Here is a 15,795-nt window from a genome sequence, read left to right on the forward strand (position 1 = left end):
ATTGGAACTAGTGCACGTTTGAAATACAAACATACATAAATCTATTACTTGTTCCCTGTTGGCTCATTATCTGTTCTTATTTTGGGAAAATGCATTACATTAGTGTACCTTAAATGTTGCAATGATTCACTAAACAAATTCCGCACATTGTCCTCCTTGTACATGTCTGGATTTGATATAATATGGGCCTGATCAGGGCTGGCTGTAGGGCGGTGCGACAGGTACAGCCACACCTGGCAATGGGCTCAGGGTGCTGTGTTTAAAAATTGATATTGATATTGATAATATTTATTTAGCACTTGAATGTCCGATGGCATCTTGGCGCTGACATGCATCAGATAAAGAGCACCCAAGCATTCAAAGAGAAGATGAAAAAAGCCATGACTTGAGCAGTTTTCTAATACCAGTAAGGTTCTGTTAATTCTTAAGTTCCAAAGGGAGTTTATTCCACAATTTGCATGTGGAGTAAACAAAAATCCTCCACCCAAAATGCTTTATTGCATCTTGGTATGGAGACTGTTTTCAGTGCAGCCGAATGCAAAGTTCTCCTTTGTATATACCAAGTGAATTTTTTCCTCGAATATTCGGGACCTACCCAGTGGAGTGGTTTATGTTCCTGTGCAGAGAGCCTTAAAAGCCACACGTTTCTTAACTAGGAATCAATGACTCTCCACTGAGGCCTAAGAGACCGATTGATATCTGAGTATTTTTTTTGAGAAGGTGAGCTGCTGCTCTCTGCAAAGGCTGCAGTTTAGTTAGAGAATGCTGTTGAATTAGTCTAGCCTATACCAATAACATTGCAATCACCACTAATTTCTGCAAATCATAGGGAATAAAGGGAAGAATTTCCCTCAGCATTTTCAAGATAAAGAAACAAGCAATGGTGAGTTTGTTCATCTGATCGCCAAATGAAAGATCAACATGAAAGATCACACCCAGGTTTGTTACTTTCTAGAAACGGAGTGGGAAGGGGTCCAAGAGATTGGGACCACCAGGACAGGTTCCAAATGAGAGGTCTCTTCCAAAAAGAAAGACCTCAGTTTTCTCAAAATTCAGCTTGAGACAATTATGTTTCATCCATTTCACAATCTCCCCCATGCACCTATTGAGGCGATGGGTGGCTTCCTCCACAATGCTAGAGATGGACAGAAAAAAGTGATTACTGTCTGCATACGAAATTGTTGAGAAATCAAAAGTTTAATCAATTTGGGTGCCACATAAAGCCCGGGTGCCCGCAAGCAGAGAGAAGGGTTTCTATCTAAATTCTCCAAGGTAAACCAACTGTTCTCTATTCACCAGAAACGATTGGAGGAGAAGTATTGCAGAGCCGTGTAGCTGTATATCAGCTAGACATCTGGAAGGGCCACGTGACTCACGGTGTTGAAAGCTGAGGACATATCTAAAAGAATGACTGCAGGCTTCCATTGTCCATGATGGATCTTATCTCCTCTGTGGCAGCAACCAGCTCCTTTTCAGTGCTCTGATTTGTTCGAAAGTCGTACGAGCTTCCTCAAGAAGTACATTGTTATTCAAAATGTCCTAAAGTGTAGTGTTAAGGTGTTTTTTAAGTATTTTGACTGACATTGGCGGCTGAGAGATCGGAAAATAATTATTTTCCTCTGCGAGGTTTAGTGATGATATTTTTTTTAACAACGGAAATATTGAAACTTTTTTCCATTCCGTCAGGAACTGCCCTGATGTAATTGTATTATTTACTTGAGCAGTGAGAGGGGCTGCAACCGTCTCTGCCACCACATGGAGAATTGTTGGAGGTTAGGGGTCTGACTGAGCTCTCGATTTAGTATGGATAATGAGCTCAAACACTTCTTTAGTAAGAAGGGGGGAGTTATTAAGCACTTGTTTGCTTGATCCAACTACTTCTTTTCCTGAAACATTAATGTTAGTATGGTCACTCAAATCAAAATCACTGTATTCTGCTTCAACCTTACCCGTAAAACAGTTGCCTAGATTTTTGCACAGTGATTTGTTAGGTGTCACTGCACTGATAGAACAGAAGCTAGAGAGCAAGTTTATAGCTTTACAAAGTTAGCTTGAAGAGTTTTTGGCTTGATTGATCTTGTCTGCAAAATACTGTGTTTTCTCCAAAACTATTAACTTTTAATAATATTGAACCATTTTTTTTAATTGTAATTCTTCTGAATAGGTTATGTTTCTTCTCCATATCTTTTCTTGCCTAAGCTCCTGAGGAAACCAAGTCGCTGTTGATTTAGATCTATGGCTTATACTGGATCCAGCAGTTTTCAAGCAGCAATAAAAATGTCAAGATAACTCTGGTGAATAATGTTACTGCTGGAGACGAAACTTTTGCCTAGTGGAGGTTTAGACTCATCATAAAGTAGTGCAGGGTTTAAATGCCTGCTGCAAAGAACATGTACCGTGCAGATTGCAGAACTGCATTTCATGAGGATATCTCTGTGTATACTGCCTTTGTCACAGTGATCCTTTTGTTACTTGCTGCTCATACTTTAGAGTTCTAATATAGCACATTGACATATAAACTGTCATCAAACGTTGCATGTAAACTGCATGGTATAGGATAAGATGTGAGAGTGGGTCTATGGAGAGATGAGGGGCACAGCTGGAAGGTGAAAGTGAATAAGTTAAGAAAATCGGGGTTATGAACCGAGACCCACATATGCATTACTGTTGAGTCAGAGTGCAGTGCTATATTTGTTAATAAGGGGAAGTTTGTACTTGCAAAGCGCTGTAACTGCTGGGATATTGAGAGACAGTGGCCTGCATTGCAGAGCAAGCTTCCATTCTTAAGGAGGGGTGCCATTTCCCTTAAGCTTGTAAATAATGAAATGCCACTTTGTTCAGCTTGCAACTAACAAAGTATTTAATACTATGAAAAACTATACTAGAACCAGAGGACTCTGGGCCAGATATGAAGCACTGGTCATAAGACATCGGGTTGCATTTTGTGACCGGTGCAGAACTTTGTGACCTGACCTTTATAATAAAATAACCATTCTTTGTGCGTCGCAAATCATCCGACCTAATAAATACTAATGAGGTAAGTCACTATTTGCACACCTCTAGTAAACGCAGCATTACAGCAACCTTTTGGGATAAGCAGACCACCATGTCTGTAATTGCTATCAGATAAAGCTTTCTTTATTTTACGAATGAAGCCAGTATTCCTTAAAAGAAAAAAGGATGTGATGAACAAACAGCTAAATAAAACTGTAACTAACATTCTCTAATAATAGTTAGTGGTTAATCAAATTGCCTACTCTTAAAAACATTATTTTTTCCTCATTTTCAAAAGGGAAGAGCTACAGTGGGGACCACTTCCCGATAGGTGAGGCTCGTACTGTCAAGGTTAGATTTCCACATCATCACAAAAGCCTAATCATAACCACATAAGAGAACACTTTTGAACCTGCTGCACATATGTTAAGCAGAGGCCATGGGCTTGTGTTTCATGTTTGCATCTGGCAGTGTATACTTACTTCAAAGGCCTAATTTTTAGGAGACAATCAAGATGATTACAAGGACCCTCTAGGTAATCATCTATGGGTAAATCGCTGACCCCATCCAAATAAAGGCTACTTGTGTCCCTTAATAGACACTGAGTTAGGGGTCATGCTATCTTTATTTTCACTGGAGCATCCTGATGCGTAAGGGGGGACATGAAGACTGTGACAGGCATAGGTGCAGTCTCTCCCTGCAATTGTGTGGAATCTCAAGACTGACACATCTAATGCCACAGGTTTATCCAAAATGTTGTAGTGTTGAATAGTGACTATGTGCTTCCTTTCTGCACTCTTCAGCAAATGGACTAAATCATTTATTTGAGCTGGAGAGAACCCTCACTTTTGCAAAGGAGGCACACAGTCCTGGTTTGAGCTCACAATGCAGGCCTACGCAGGTGCAAACGTAGGCTGTATGACCATACCATAAACTGACCCCAGCACGCAATGACTTTTATTTGATTATAAATTAAAGCCTGTCTTGCTGAATGCACGGTGAACAAGGTGAACAATACCACAAACTTAACTATGAGTTAGATTCTGCAATGACTCGCTTCAATGATAAAACCTACTTGAAGGAACAGCACAAGCCGGAGTTGCAATCTCAGGTGGCCCCCAGCCTTTCATGTTGTGCGCAGTGACTTGAACAAAATAGGTCTGCCCCTGTGAACGCAAAAGGAAAGAACAGAATAAACTCAACACAATTGTTCAGAGTAAATGATGGAACACAATTTCAAACAACAATATAGATAAAATGAATGCTTGTTTTTCGTTGGAACAATTGGGGTATTTTTATAAGCACATAACAACGTATTCGATAAAATATTCTATTAGTGTATTTCATTTTCTTTAAACTTCAAAGTCTTGTATATTTTTTGAATTTTGCATTACATTAAATGGATGATATATCTTGAAAACAATGGTTAAACTAAAGCAAAGAGAGGAGTTTGACTTGTACCAATCAATCACGTTAAAAAGTCCCATGAGATACTGACAAAACATTTAACATCATTTTGTGTATTTTCTGTAATTTTACTAAAATTTGGTGGGCGAAATATTATGCAATTTCTCCCACCATTGGAATAAACTATGTCGAAATTCAAAATGTCCAACCTATTCTGCAGGAAAGTGTTGATTTTAAGAGGTCACGGATGTGAATATCATGCTATCATATTTTCTTTTTGAAAAAGAACCAAGAAAGACCAGTTCCCAAAAACAATTTGGAATCTTTTTTACCAATGTAAACAAACCCTACATTACCAATGAGCAGTTACCATAATTCATTAGAGTCTCCTATACCATTTGCAAATCATTTGGGCTAATGAATCACATATATGAAGCCCTGGAGAAAGCATCATTGCTAGCAAGCCCAGAGAGGAAAACATGATACTCTGACCAAATCCTCACCACTATACATAACAAGCAAAATGTTTGCTTTGTGCAAAACAACAGTGCATCAAAAACATGGCACTACAATACAGCAGCATATTCATAAATGGGTGAGTCAATCACCTCACACAAACAGCATGGATAGCATTCACATCCAATTCAGTTGAAACAGGATGTTCTGCCTTCATCAGAATTACAAGTTGCGCACTCAAAATACAGTACTATCTTTCTTTCAATTAACACATTTCCGGTAGTTGATGATGCCAAAGCTGTGTTGGGAAAGAACCCTGAACGAAGAAAACATCCAGGAATATGCCTGGGAGTGTAGGAATATAGGGTATTTTCGTTCACTCTGTCACATTTGTCAAGGGATTACATGTAGTCCTCTATCTCAGAAATACTGATCCTTTTGCATTTGTGGCCTGAATACGATGGTGTCATCGCTGTGGGAATGGAACCATCGACATGTAGTCAGCAGTCCCACCATCTAATTACGATGCGATAACAGTGTAGGCGATCGGAAAAATTTCTTTTTCCATTACGGCTTTTGCTGTGGATCGGAAAAGGACCGCAGTGCAATGGAACAATGCATTTAGCAAATGTCCATGCACTGTCTGCCAGGCACCAAACGTGGTGCCTGGCCCATGGTGCCTGGATGTTTGAGGGGGGCACCACATGTGCCCCTTGGCATCATAGTGGAGTCCCACAGGGGACGAGGGCCCTGCTAGGGGCCCCCAAAATCCCTTTCCGTCTGCCTTTACATGGCGGTTGGACCACCATATAAAGACAGATGGAAAGAGACATCGTAATCCCTAGGGTGGTGCCTCCACGGCCCCACCCACATTGTAGGGATTATGATCGGACCAACACCCCAACTGACTCCTTGAGCTTTTCGGAGGCATCGGTTGGTCCCTCTGACCACTGAGCTCCAACCAACTGCAGCATAAAGCAGCGGTCAGAACGCTATCCTGGCTGTCGGGTGGACTACCACTGATGGCCTGTTGGTGGCAGTCTGCCCAACATCCTAATCGGGGCCTACCTGTTTTTTGGACTGTGAATGCTGATACTGCTTGCCATTTCTCAAATAATGAAGACCTTTGTCGTAAACAAACATCAAGTCCTTTCTTTGTGATACGTATTAATATATGGATTTCACAACTAGATCTGGTGGTTGAATTATGTTGTCTTAAACCAAATGCACTAAGAGCTTATCAAAAAGAACTGGTTAGCAGTCAGATATTCCACTCAGAGTAGGGCAGATGAAGTAATAACTTTGGAAAAGGTCAGGGAATTATAAACGAGATACCAAGTAGCCATTGTGCATGCTGGCACAGAACACTTCAAAGGTTACTGATCCATATCTGCTTTCTTACTTCCCTACTCAACTAAGCATGGGTGAGAAATATAGCAGTGTGACTTCTGACATGATGCATATGCGTATCACTAAGTCACACTTGTATGGATGCAGAAGCGGTATACATAACAATAAGAATGTTGTGTTAAACTAGGTCATACATGGAAATAACCAAAGTATAAAACAGACAATACATCCTGACAAGTAGATTACTCTACCTGCAGATGCCAGTGTCTTTCCAAAAAAAAGAGCGATGGACTGATTTTGGCTGGTGTTAGGTACCTCCTGTGCACTGTGAGACCCCTCTTACCGTACAAACTCGAGGGAGCATTGGCTACACACAATTGGCTGTTTAATTACCCATTCAGGCCATGCTTAATTGGTGCAGGAAGTACATAGAGTTTATTTATCATATCTGCGATGGAAAGTATATTGATACTATCAATATATATGACTAAACTATTTGACTCTAGGGCGCACCATTGTGTCCTGCCGAGCTGTGTTTTAAAACTACAAGTTAGGTGTTGCATGCATAAAAGTGTGGCTAGTATACCGCTATGTGGAAATGCTACCCAAAGCTGTTTATTATTGTTTAAGGAAAGTTACATTTGCCAGAAAGAAGGCATGATTTTGAGTGCAACTCTATGTTTACAATTTTGCCTGGGTAAATCATAGAAACATGATTGAAAATAATTTTTTGTCAATGTATCAACACTCTAGTTTAGTGGTGAAAGTAGTTTTCTGATAGCTGTAGAGGTAAAGTAACGTTTAGAAGTTACTTTGCGCAGCCTGAAAGGCAAATAGCGTTAAGCCAGTTCTGCTTTGAACTACCTCCAACCATGGCAAGTCTCATAGAGATCATAAAAATTGTAGTATTATCTTAGTTCAGGTACCTGTTCCCCAACATCCTGATTCCTCTGACTAATATGTTTTTCGCAACTCTTCGCACATTATTATTACTATGTTTTATATGGGAGGGAAAACAGCAAATAATTAGTTGGGATACCCTGACCCTACTGTACAAGCGAGGGGGCTTCCGGGTCCCAAACTTCCACATCTACTACTTGGTAGCCCAATGTAGTTTTGCGCGACATTGGTACTGCTCAGATGCTAGGATACCATACGCCAGACCAGAGGCGGTTCTCGTGGATCCTTCCTGTTGACAGCGTTCCTGCTGGTTGGAATACCGCGCGACCAACATGACATCCAGACAGTTTCCACAACTAGTTGGGCCTGGAAGAGACTGATTCGAGCGATGGGAGCCCACTTATTGTACTCACCTTTTCTCCCTTTAGCTGTGAATTCCTGGGTACCCATCATGCAGGAAACCCTTGTAAAAAGTACTGTAAAAAGGTAGGGCCGAATTCGACCAAGAACCCTTCAGTGTTTGCCCGGCGTTAGCCGCCTCTCATACCATTCGAGATTACCAAACAAAGAGGCAGGCGCTGGAGACAGGAAGGCAGGAAACAGGAGTTTATTCCGACGGAGCAGAACACATCAAATCAGACAACAGGGTATCTTCTCGAGGTGCTCTAACCGCATCTCTGAGGCCTGGCCTCTTATACACAGGTTTATGGCTTTATTACATACACTGCATCCGTAATGTTTCTTTGAAGGACAGAAAAGACATTCTCGGAATCCCCGGTCCAGGCCCGTTCCCACACACATCTACAGTAGAGTTCCCACCTTGATCTCAGCATGTGGTGGTTATCGCGCAGCAGGACATTCCGCTGGGAACGGGGATGTGTGTGATCAGTCGGATCTTCGGGGTGCGAAAGCATTGATTAATCCCCGCTCCTTTGATGTGAGGCGAGGTCCTACTGTAGGGGGCAATAAACTGCATCTGTTGGGCTAGGTGATGGCCTGGGATCAGGCCGGACAATCGGGCAGGGAGGAAGAGGTTATCAATAGGGCCTGTTCTTTGAATGAGATGAAAGAGCGAGGGGGTTTAGCACGGGATGTGGCTCGGAGACAGGGTCGAGTTAGAGGTGCGTTTATGGCCCAAGCAGGAGAGACCGGGGGCTGTCAGGGCACGGGGGAATGCTTGCGAGGCCGGGGAGTGAGGGGGAGAGACGCGCAGGCTATTGGCAGTGGGCAGAGAGGCCACGACACACAAAATGGCTGCCACTTACGTGCATGATGGGGCCTATAAGGGACAAGATGGCGTGGCCACTGTTTCACGATTTTCACTTTACTTTCAACAGTGGCTGTGGTGAACATAAATGAACGCCGCTTATGTATACCTAATTTTAGTCATTTTCCACAGTCCCCAGTTTTTATCATAAGTTAGTTCATTCCTGTTCATGTCACAGGTGAGGATGTACAAGCTGACATTAGTTATACAATTCGCTTTGGTAGCCCATATGCATTACAGGTAGATGGAAATAATTCTGCTATCAATGCAGACAGAATCGCACATAACCATATGTAGTCAATGTGATGGGCGGGGAGACAGTGCATACAAAATTACATTAGCTGCGTCATACGTTAGACCTTGGAGGCGGGGACATTACTTTAGACGATGTAGGAGATTTGTCCGAATACAAACATGATGTCATAAAAAAAATGTTCTGGCAGGAAAAGGGCTATTATCATTTGAGGTCTGGACTCCATGGGGGTCAAAACTAGACAGCATGATCATGTGCATAACTGGTGTTCTACAATCATCAAGATACAGAGTTAACGCCTTCTTAGTTATCCATGTACAGTTGAAAGTGACCGATGTAAGGTTTCGAAAGCTCAATTGGGTGATTAATCAATACAAAGTGTTTGGGAGAGGAATTCAAATTAATACAAGTGACAGTCAAGGGGTGGTAATGTTAAAAAAAAAGGGTTCGTCTTTCCAGTGTCTTATTACAGCGAGCCATCACTGGTAGGCTCTCATTGTTTTCCTTCTTTCGTTGGCACTGTTGAGCACCGGCGGTGGAGCTATGCGTCCAGCTCGGATTCAGATTTCACGTTGCAGGGTGTGGCCACTCTTTGCTCTCGGACCACAGTCCTGTTTGTCCTGTTACCTAACTAATCTACCATAGGTACTTTAGTCGGGGTACCCGTATTCCGTTCTTCTTTCGGGACAAACCCTATTCTATCTTTTGTGCTGTGTTTTTTTTTTCTTTAAGTCAAGTTCAAAAACTCCATATGGAAAAAGGGGTGATGGGGGCGTGCTTTGGGAGGCCGAGGGAAAAGAGGGTGGAGTGGGATCAGGTCTGAAACGGACCAAGGAGGGCAGAAATTTCAAGCAAGTGGGCCCATCAATCCGGCACAATGGGCTGGGACTTTCGGCACGAGCTCATCAACATGTAGGGGCTTCTGGACAGCCCTTCTTTCCTTCACTTTCCACGTTGAGAATGGTGCCTTGTCCCGCAACTCTTTGCTCTGTGGCTCCACCTTGGTCGATGTCATAGATATTCCCCGATTTGCAGCCAGGCTGTGCATCACGTCCGACCCCTCTCCTCCGACGACCGCACGTTATCTTTAAATGAGTACAAAAAAAACAAGTCTTAGAGAACTGGCAGGGGAAGATGTTTACACACTTTAATTTCTCTCCCAACCCCAAGTAGTCGGGGAAACGTTTAGTGGTCACGATAGGGTGGATGCTTAGTAATCCTTACATCGGTGTAGGCTGTTAACTCATGCCTCATTGCTGTGGTGCAGGTCTGCAAGTATCTTTCTATTTTCAAACACCATGTCTGTCTGGTGTTTATTCCTGTTATATTCGGGAGCGTGGCAAGAAGTTGATATCCAACAATTACATGGTTCATCGAATTCAAACCGGCTCCTCCAGTAGAGGCTTGTTTTTCTAAAACAAATCCTGTTGAGCTATATTTTTCTTCAAGGTCTGCTAATTCATAAAAAGTGTGAAGTGCTTATTATCATGGGCTTACAGCTACTTTTTCCAGGGAAGAACATACGTTAGGCATTGTTTTTTTTCTTTTCTGACAGCAACGGCTAACTTCTATCAGTTTTTGGACGATTTATCTTTAAAAACAAGGTCATCAGCTACAGTCTTTAAGATTTTCTGGGACGGCTGGTTACAGAACTGGGACCATTCTGGAAAAACGGGGACGTTTCGGACATTCTACTTTTTGTGCAATGGGCGGTGGTAATCCAAATGATGAGGGTGGTGTTACTAAAGCACTAAAACAAAAGCCACTGACATATAGTTCCCTTTAAGGGTCAGATTAGCGGACATTAGTCGTCTTACCTGTCCTTCCTTTCTCAGCCAATTAAGTTCCATCATTTTACAGAAAGGAGAGGTAGTAATATGGCAAAATGCGATCGTTTTGTTTCTGTCAATTTGTTCAAACACTGCCGTGTCTAAAGCCAATTATACCTGTGCCGGTGAGGTACAGTGTCGTCATTTATTCAAAAGGGAGCAAGGGAGCCCTCAGAGGGAGAGAGCGTCGTGTGCACCAAATAGGCTATTAGTACACATACAACATAAAGAGAGAGAGAGAGAGAAACGTGTATAATAATAGGTTATTCAGTGCACACACATATAGAACAGTACGGGTCGGTTTCACGTATAAAACACAAGCTGAGGGAAAACATAAATTCATAGTTTACGTACACACAAATACCAGATAGGGTGCGACAGTACATACATCAAGTACGGAAACCTAAGACAGAACACAGAGCTATTTTGGGCAAAAGGACTTTGTCATGCATGTTGCGTATTCTCAGTATTCCCTTTAATTCATTCTGGGGGTCGAGCTCTTTGTTCTCCTTCCTTCCTAATAGTAGACAATTTTTGTTGGTAACCTCGCTTCAAAAATACTTACTCCTTTTTAATTGGTCGGACACTAGTCCAGTCGCGCTTATACTCACGGTGGGGTCTACCAACATCTATCAAATGATGATCCAAGCCGAGGTAAAGGAGGGGTCAGTCGGACGCGCGGTGGTACAATTCTGACTTTTCTATGAGGGTGGAAGAAGAAGGGGTAAATCTAAAAAATAACAATATCCCTAATATCTGGGCTGAGGGGGATTTTGGATGAACCCCAACCCGGGGTACTCTTAACTTTTCTTATTTAGTCAGCACATAATTTGACTCACTGGTGCGCATTATTTTGGGTGTACATTTGGGATATCGGTTGGGGTTGGGTTCGTCGTACTGAAATAAGCCTTCGAGTTTCTGGTGTAGGCCACTCTCCCATTCGCTAGCTCCAGAGAGAGTCGTTCCTAAGTAAGGAAAGTGCTATATTTTTATTCGTCTTTCACATGCAGGTACCATGCTCGGGCTTAATTTTCCTATCCCATTAACCGTTCGATCAACGCCTCAATCATACAAAAAGCATTCTTTTATTGACCCAGACGTGCGCCACACATACGCATTCATACCGTACAAATCAGGGCCCATGCGCACATTCATACCATACAATTTTTCACGCTCCCAGAGATAGCTCCTACATATAATGTACCGTCTCACAGAGCTAGCCTATTTTCCTCGCGTGGAACACGATGCGGTTTTAGGTCTTCTCCATACTTCAGCTGAAATTCCGATGTAACCTGCAAAAAAGAAAAAGAGGGGGGGCAGCGTTCAAAGCACATCAGCGCGCATAAACACGAATTTTTTTTTACCTACCACGTACTTGACTTATCTCTCTGGGGTGCAGTCCCTTATGTCTCGGCATTGAAGCCCAGAGGAACTGGTAGTGCGGCAAAGATAACCAATGGTAGTCTGTTCATTACATAGATCGCCCGAGGGCAGTAGTACAGACCGCGTGTAGGAGAGGGTCAAAGGCCAGGGGTATTCAGTATAAGGTGGGGGGGGTGACGGATTCATGTTTTCATTCGAGGAAAAGAAAAGGTTTACGGTGGTACAGGGTCGTTCCTGTTCGCAGAGCATGGTATTTAAAAAAACAACCCTATCAATCTAAATGACTGTTATGATGCTAGTTCCATATATATTTTTCTTTTAAAACCTTGATTGTAAAAATGTCAGCATTCAAATACGGGCCTCCAACCATACAGGCCGGCCACGGGGCAGACGGGAAACGCATGAGGTAAGGAGAGATTTGCTGTAGTATAGGAGTACGTAACGAGCGAGCCATTTAATTGAAAAAAACTAAACGTGACAAACGGTTGCAGGATCAGTGAAGGTTGATTTTATAATTGAAAGTATAACAGGATCAGTTACGATAAAATCGTCCATACGCACACCATGGGCGAGTATCATGAGTAACATTACTTCGGAGCTTTTAATATTACAATAATCAATAGTAAAAAAAAACGACATCAATAGGGTTGTCCGCATGTCCAGTCAGTACACTTCCCCGCCCGCCATGTGCACAAAGACCGCATACATCCCCCATAACATCAAGGCTAAGTAACTAGAATCGTCATAAGGAGTTGCAAGTCCCGCCCATACTGGCGCCATTTTGGTCGAGGCCAGGCGGGTCCAGAGTATAGTTCAAATGCCTCCAATAGCTAGCGGCCGGACCAGAATCCCTTTCGGCAGTTCAAAAAAAATTCCGTTAACGCCAGCAGAAGGGACAGGCGGCATGAACCGCGACTTAGAGGCGAGGAAGGCAAAATCTTCCCTACCGGGTCACGCTGAGGTCCCACCGGAACTGATCGAGTTGGCAGTCTACAGTGTCTCTTAGTAATTCGGACAAAAGCTGGTGTCAGTATGAGAGCATCACCATCTTGTGACAACGTTGTGGCCACTCCGGAGAGCGGGACAGCAGGCGTATCCCTCCACAGATGCGTTAAAGCAGTCTTTCCTACGGCACCAGATGTGGATAAGGCGGCGGTCGCCTGGGGCAGCGGCATATCCATGGGGGATAGTCGACCAACAGTGGCGGTTGCCCCCACCGGAAGCCCGCGGGAGTCGAGGGCCAACGACTCTCGTAGAATCTTTAAAACTGAGAGGACGTCTTCAAGAGTTGGGCTCACGCCCGAGCAGGCAAGCATCCGAGTTCCATGGTAGCCCAGAGCCATCCTAGTGGACCAGGCCCAAATCCGGGGAGCCGGCCGCCATCTTGAGAGCCCCCCCCTTCCCGCAGCTGTCCTTCACCACAGCCACCGGAGCGGGTCCCCCGGCCAGTCAACCGCGGGGGCTCGTTGAGTGGAACGCTAATGGCAGTCTTAGTGCGGGAGAGGAACCTCCACCTGGGGGGGGTGAGAGGGCCGTCCGCGCCGCCTCTCCGCGGGCGCCCCACGCCATCTCCTGGCGTAGATATACAAGATGGCTGAACCAGGCAACAAAGGGGGGAGCCATCAGCAAGGCATCCCCCGCACACAACTTGCTGGACATCACCTCTGGATGATCCGGGGACGGGCCTCGGCGCGTGGGGTAGCCTCCGGCCTATTCGCACAACGGTCCTCCACCCCAGGCCGCCACCGACGCTACCTCGCCGGCTGATGGCTTTTGTAGACTTTCTATAGCCCAAGGCCAACTAAAAAGTAGCCCAAAGTAGCCCAACATTGCTACTTTAAGGAAGGAGGGACAGGAACAGCGTCAAGCAGACGGCGAATGCATTGGGATTGATGTTGCAGCCGGCTGCCATGTAAATAGTTGTATAATAAATTGTTTTAACATATTACTTTGCTGGAGTGTTGTATATATTTATAATATTTGCATAGGGTTTGTCGTTATTTGGGCGGGGTGGGCGGTGGAGTCAAGCTGTCTTGCGGCCATCATGGCGTCGAGCTCGGCTCTTCTCACTAGTTTCATATTTCTCATGAGGGGTTGTTCCTAATGTTTCTATTTTAGCGGGGTCAAAAAGATCCCATCAGTGGCCTACTGATTTTGCTCGATTCCTTTTGTTTTTCCTAACGATTTTTATGTTATAGTTTGCTAGCACGATACAGCGGCTAATCCGGATTTTATATATATGTCCTTTTTATTAGGGGTGTCCTCCGGTGGAGCCGGATGATCTACCTCTAATAACGGTCCGGGCTGAACCAACTACTGAACAATGGGGGGAAGATAGGCATGACGGGTTACAATGGGGACAAAAGTCTGCACTACCTATCCTTCACTACTTTGCGGAGACTAGGCAGAATATTTCTATTCTACAGTATTCGCAAATAGGGAATACCCAAAGAGAGAACTAATTCCAAACAGTCAATGTTTGGACAAACAATCAATCAAATGAGGGATAAAAATAGGCACGACGGATTACAATGGGGGCAAAAGCCTGCGTTACCTATCCTTCACTATCTGCAAAGACTAAACAGAGTATTGCGACTCTGTGCTTGTTTGTAAATAGAGAATGATCCAAAGAGAACCAATTCCAAAACAGTAAATGCTTGGATAACAATCAATCAAATGGAGAGGGAAGCAGGCACGACGGATTACAATGGGGACAAAGGCCTGCGTCACCTACCCTTCACTATCTGCCAAGACTAAACAGAGTATTGCGACTCTGTGCTTGTTTGCAAATAGAGAATCTCTCAGAAACAATCAAATGAGTAATATTAGTATTTTCAAACAGTCAAACAATCAATTCGCAATTTGTCGTGTTACACGACCTTACCCGGACCGCATGGACAGTTTCTCGTCTTCCGCTTCCAGCACCTGATTGTCCTCTATTCTCCGTAATTGCTGTGGCACTCCTGATGGTTCCCAGTCAGGACCGTAGATCACTCGAGAGAGGTCTGCTCGGAACCAGTGAAGTTCGGATGATCGGCTGCCAGACGAGGGTCTATCGGGCAGGTGCACTTCCCGATCGTTGCAGTCGTTCACTCTGTCGTTGGGACCTCTCCCACTGGATCCACGTGTCGCTGATGGGCCCCACGTTTGGGACGCCAATTGTAAAAAGGTAGGGCCGAATTCGACCAAGAACACTTCAGTGTTTGCCCGGCGTTAGCCGCCTCTCATACCATTCGAGATTACCAAACAAAGAGGCAGGCGCTGGAGACAGGAAGGCAGGAAACAGGAGTTTATTCCGACGGAGCAGAACACGTCAAATCAGACAACAGGGTATCTTCTCGAGGTGCTCTAACCGCATCTCTGAGGCCTGGCCTCTTATACACAGGTTTATGGCTTTATTACATACACTGCATCCGTAATGTTTCTTTGAAGGACAGAAAAGACATTCTCGGAATCCCCGGTCCAGGCCCGTTCCCACACACATCTACAGTAGAGTTCCCACCCCGATCTCAGCATGTGGTGGTTATCACGCAGCTGGACAGTCCGCTGGGAACGGGGATGTGTGTGATCAGTCGGATCTTAGGGGTGCGAAAGCATTGATTAATCCCCGCTCCTTTGATGTGAGGCGAGGTCCTACTGTAGGGGGCAATAAACTGCATCTGTTGGGCTAGGTGATGGCCTGGGATCAGGCCGGACAATCGGGCAGGGGGGAAGAGGTTATCAATAGGGCCTGTTCTTTGAATGAGATGAAAGAGCGAGGGGGTTCAGCACGGGATGTGGCTCGGAGACAGGGTCGAGTTAGAGGTGCGTTTATGGCCCAAGCAGGAGAGACCGGGGGCTGTCAGGGCACGGGGGAATGCTTGCGAGGCCGGGGAGTGAGGGGGAGAGACGCGCAGGCTATTGGCAGTGGGCAGAGAGGCCACGACACACAAAATGGCTGCCACTTACGTGCATGA

General features: G+C 44.5%; 1 protein-coding gene across 1 annotated transcript in view; it reads right to left on the minus strand.

Annotated features, from left to right (window-relative positions):
* Positions 1-15,795, minus strand: part of ANKFN1 (ankyrin repeat and fibronectin type III domain containing 1) — a 1,441,385-nt gene that overhangs the window by 933,420 nt on the left and 492,170 nt on the right. The window contains exon 6 of the mRNA XM_078650803.1: positions 4,070-4,160. Coding sequence (XP_078506929.1) covers positions 4,070-4,160 — 91 coding nt within the window. The remainder of the gene's footprint in view (positions 1-4,069; positions 4,161-15,795) is intronic.

The sequence above is a fragment of the Lissotriton helveticus genome, chromosome 7 (genome assembly GCF_964261635.1).
Source record: "Lissotriton helveticus chromosome 7, aLisHel1.1, whole genome shotgun sequence".
Lineage (NCBI taxonomy): Eukaryota > Metazoa > Chordata > Amphibia > Caudata > Salamandridae > Lissotriton > Lissotriton helveticus.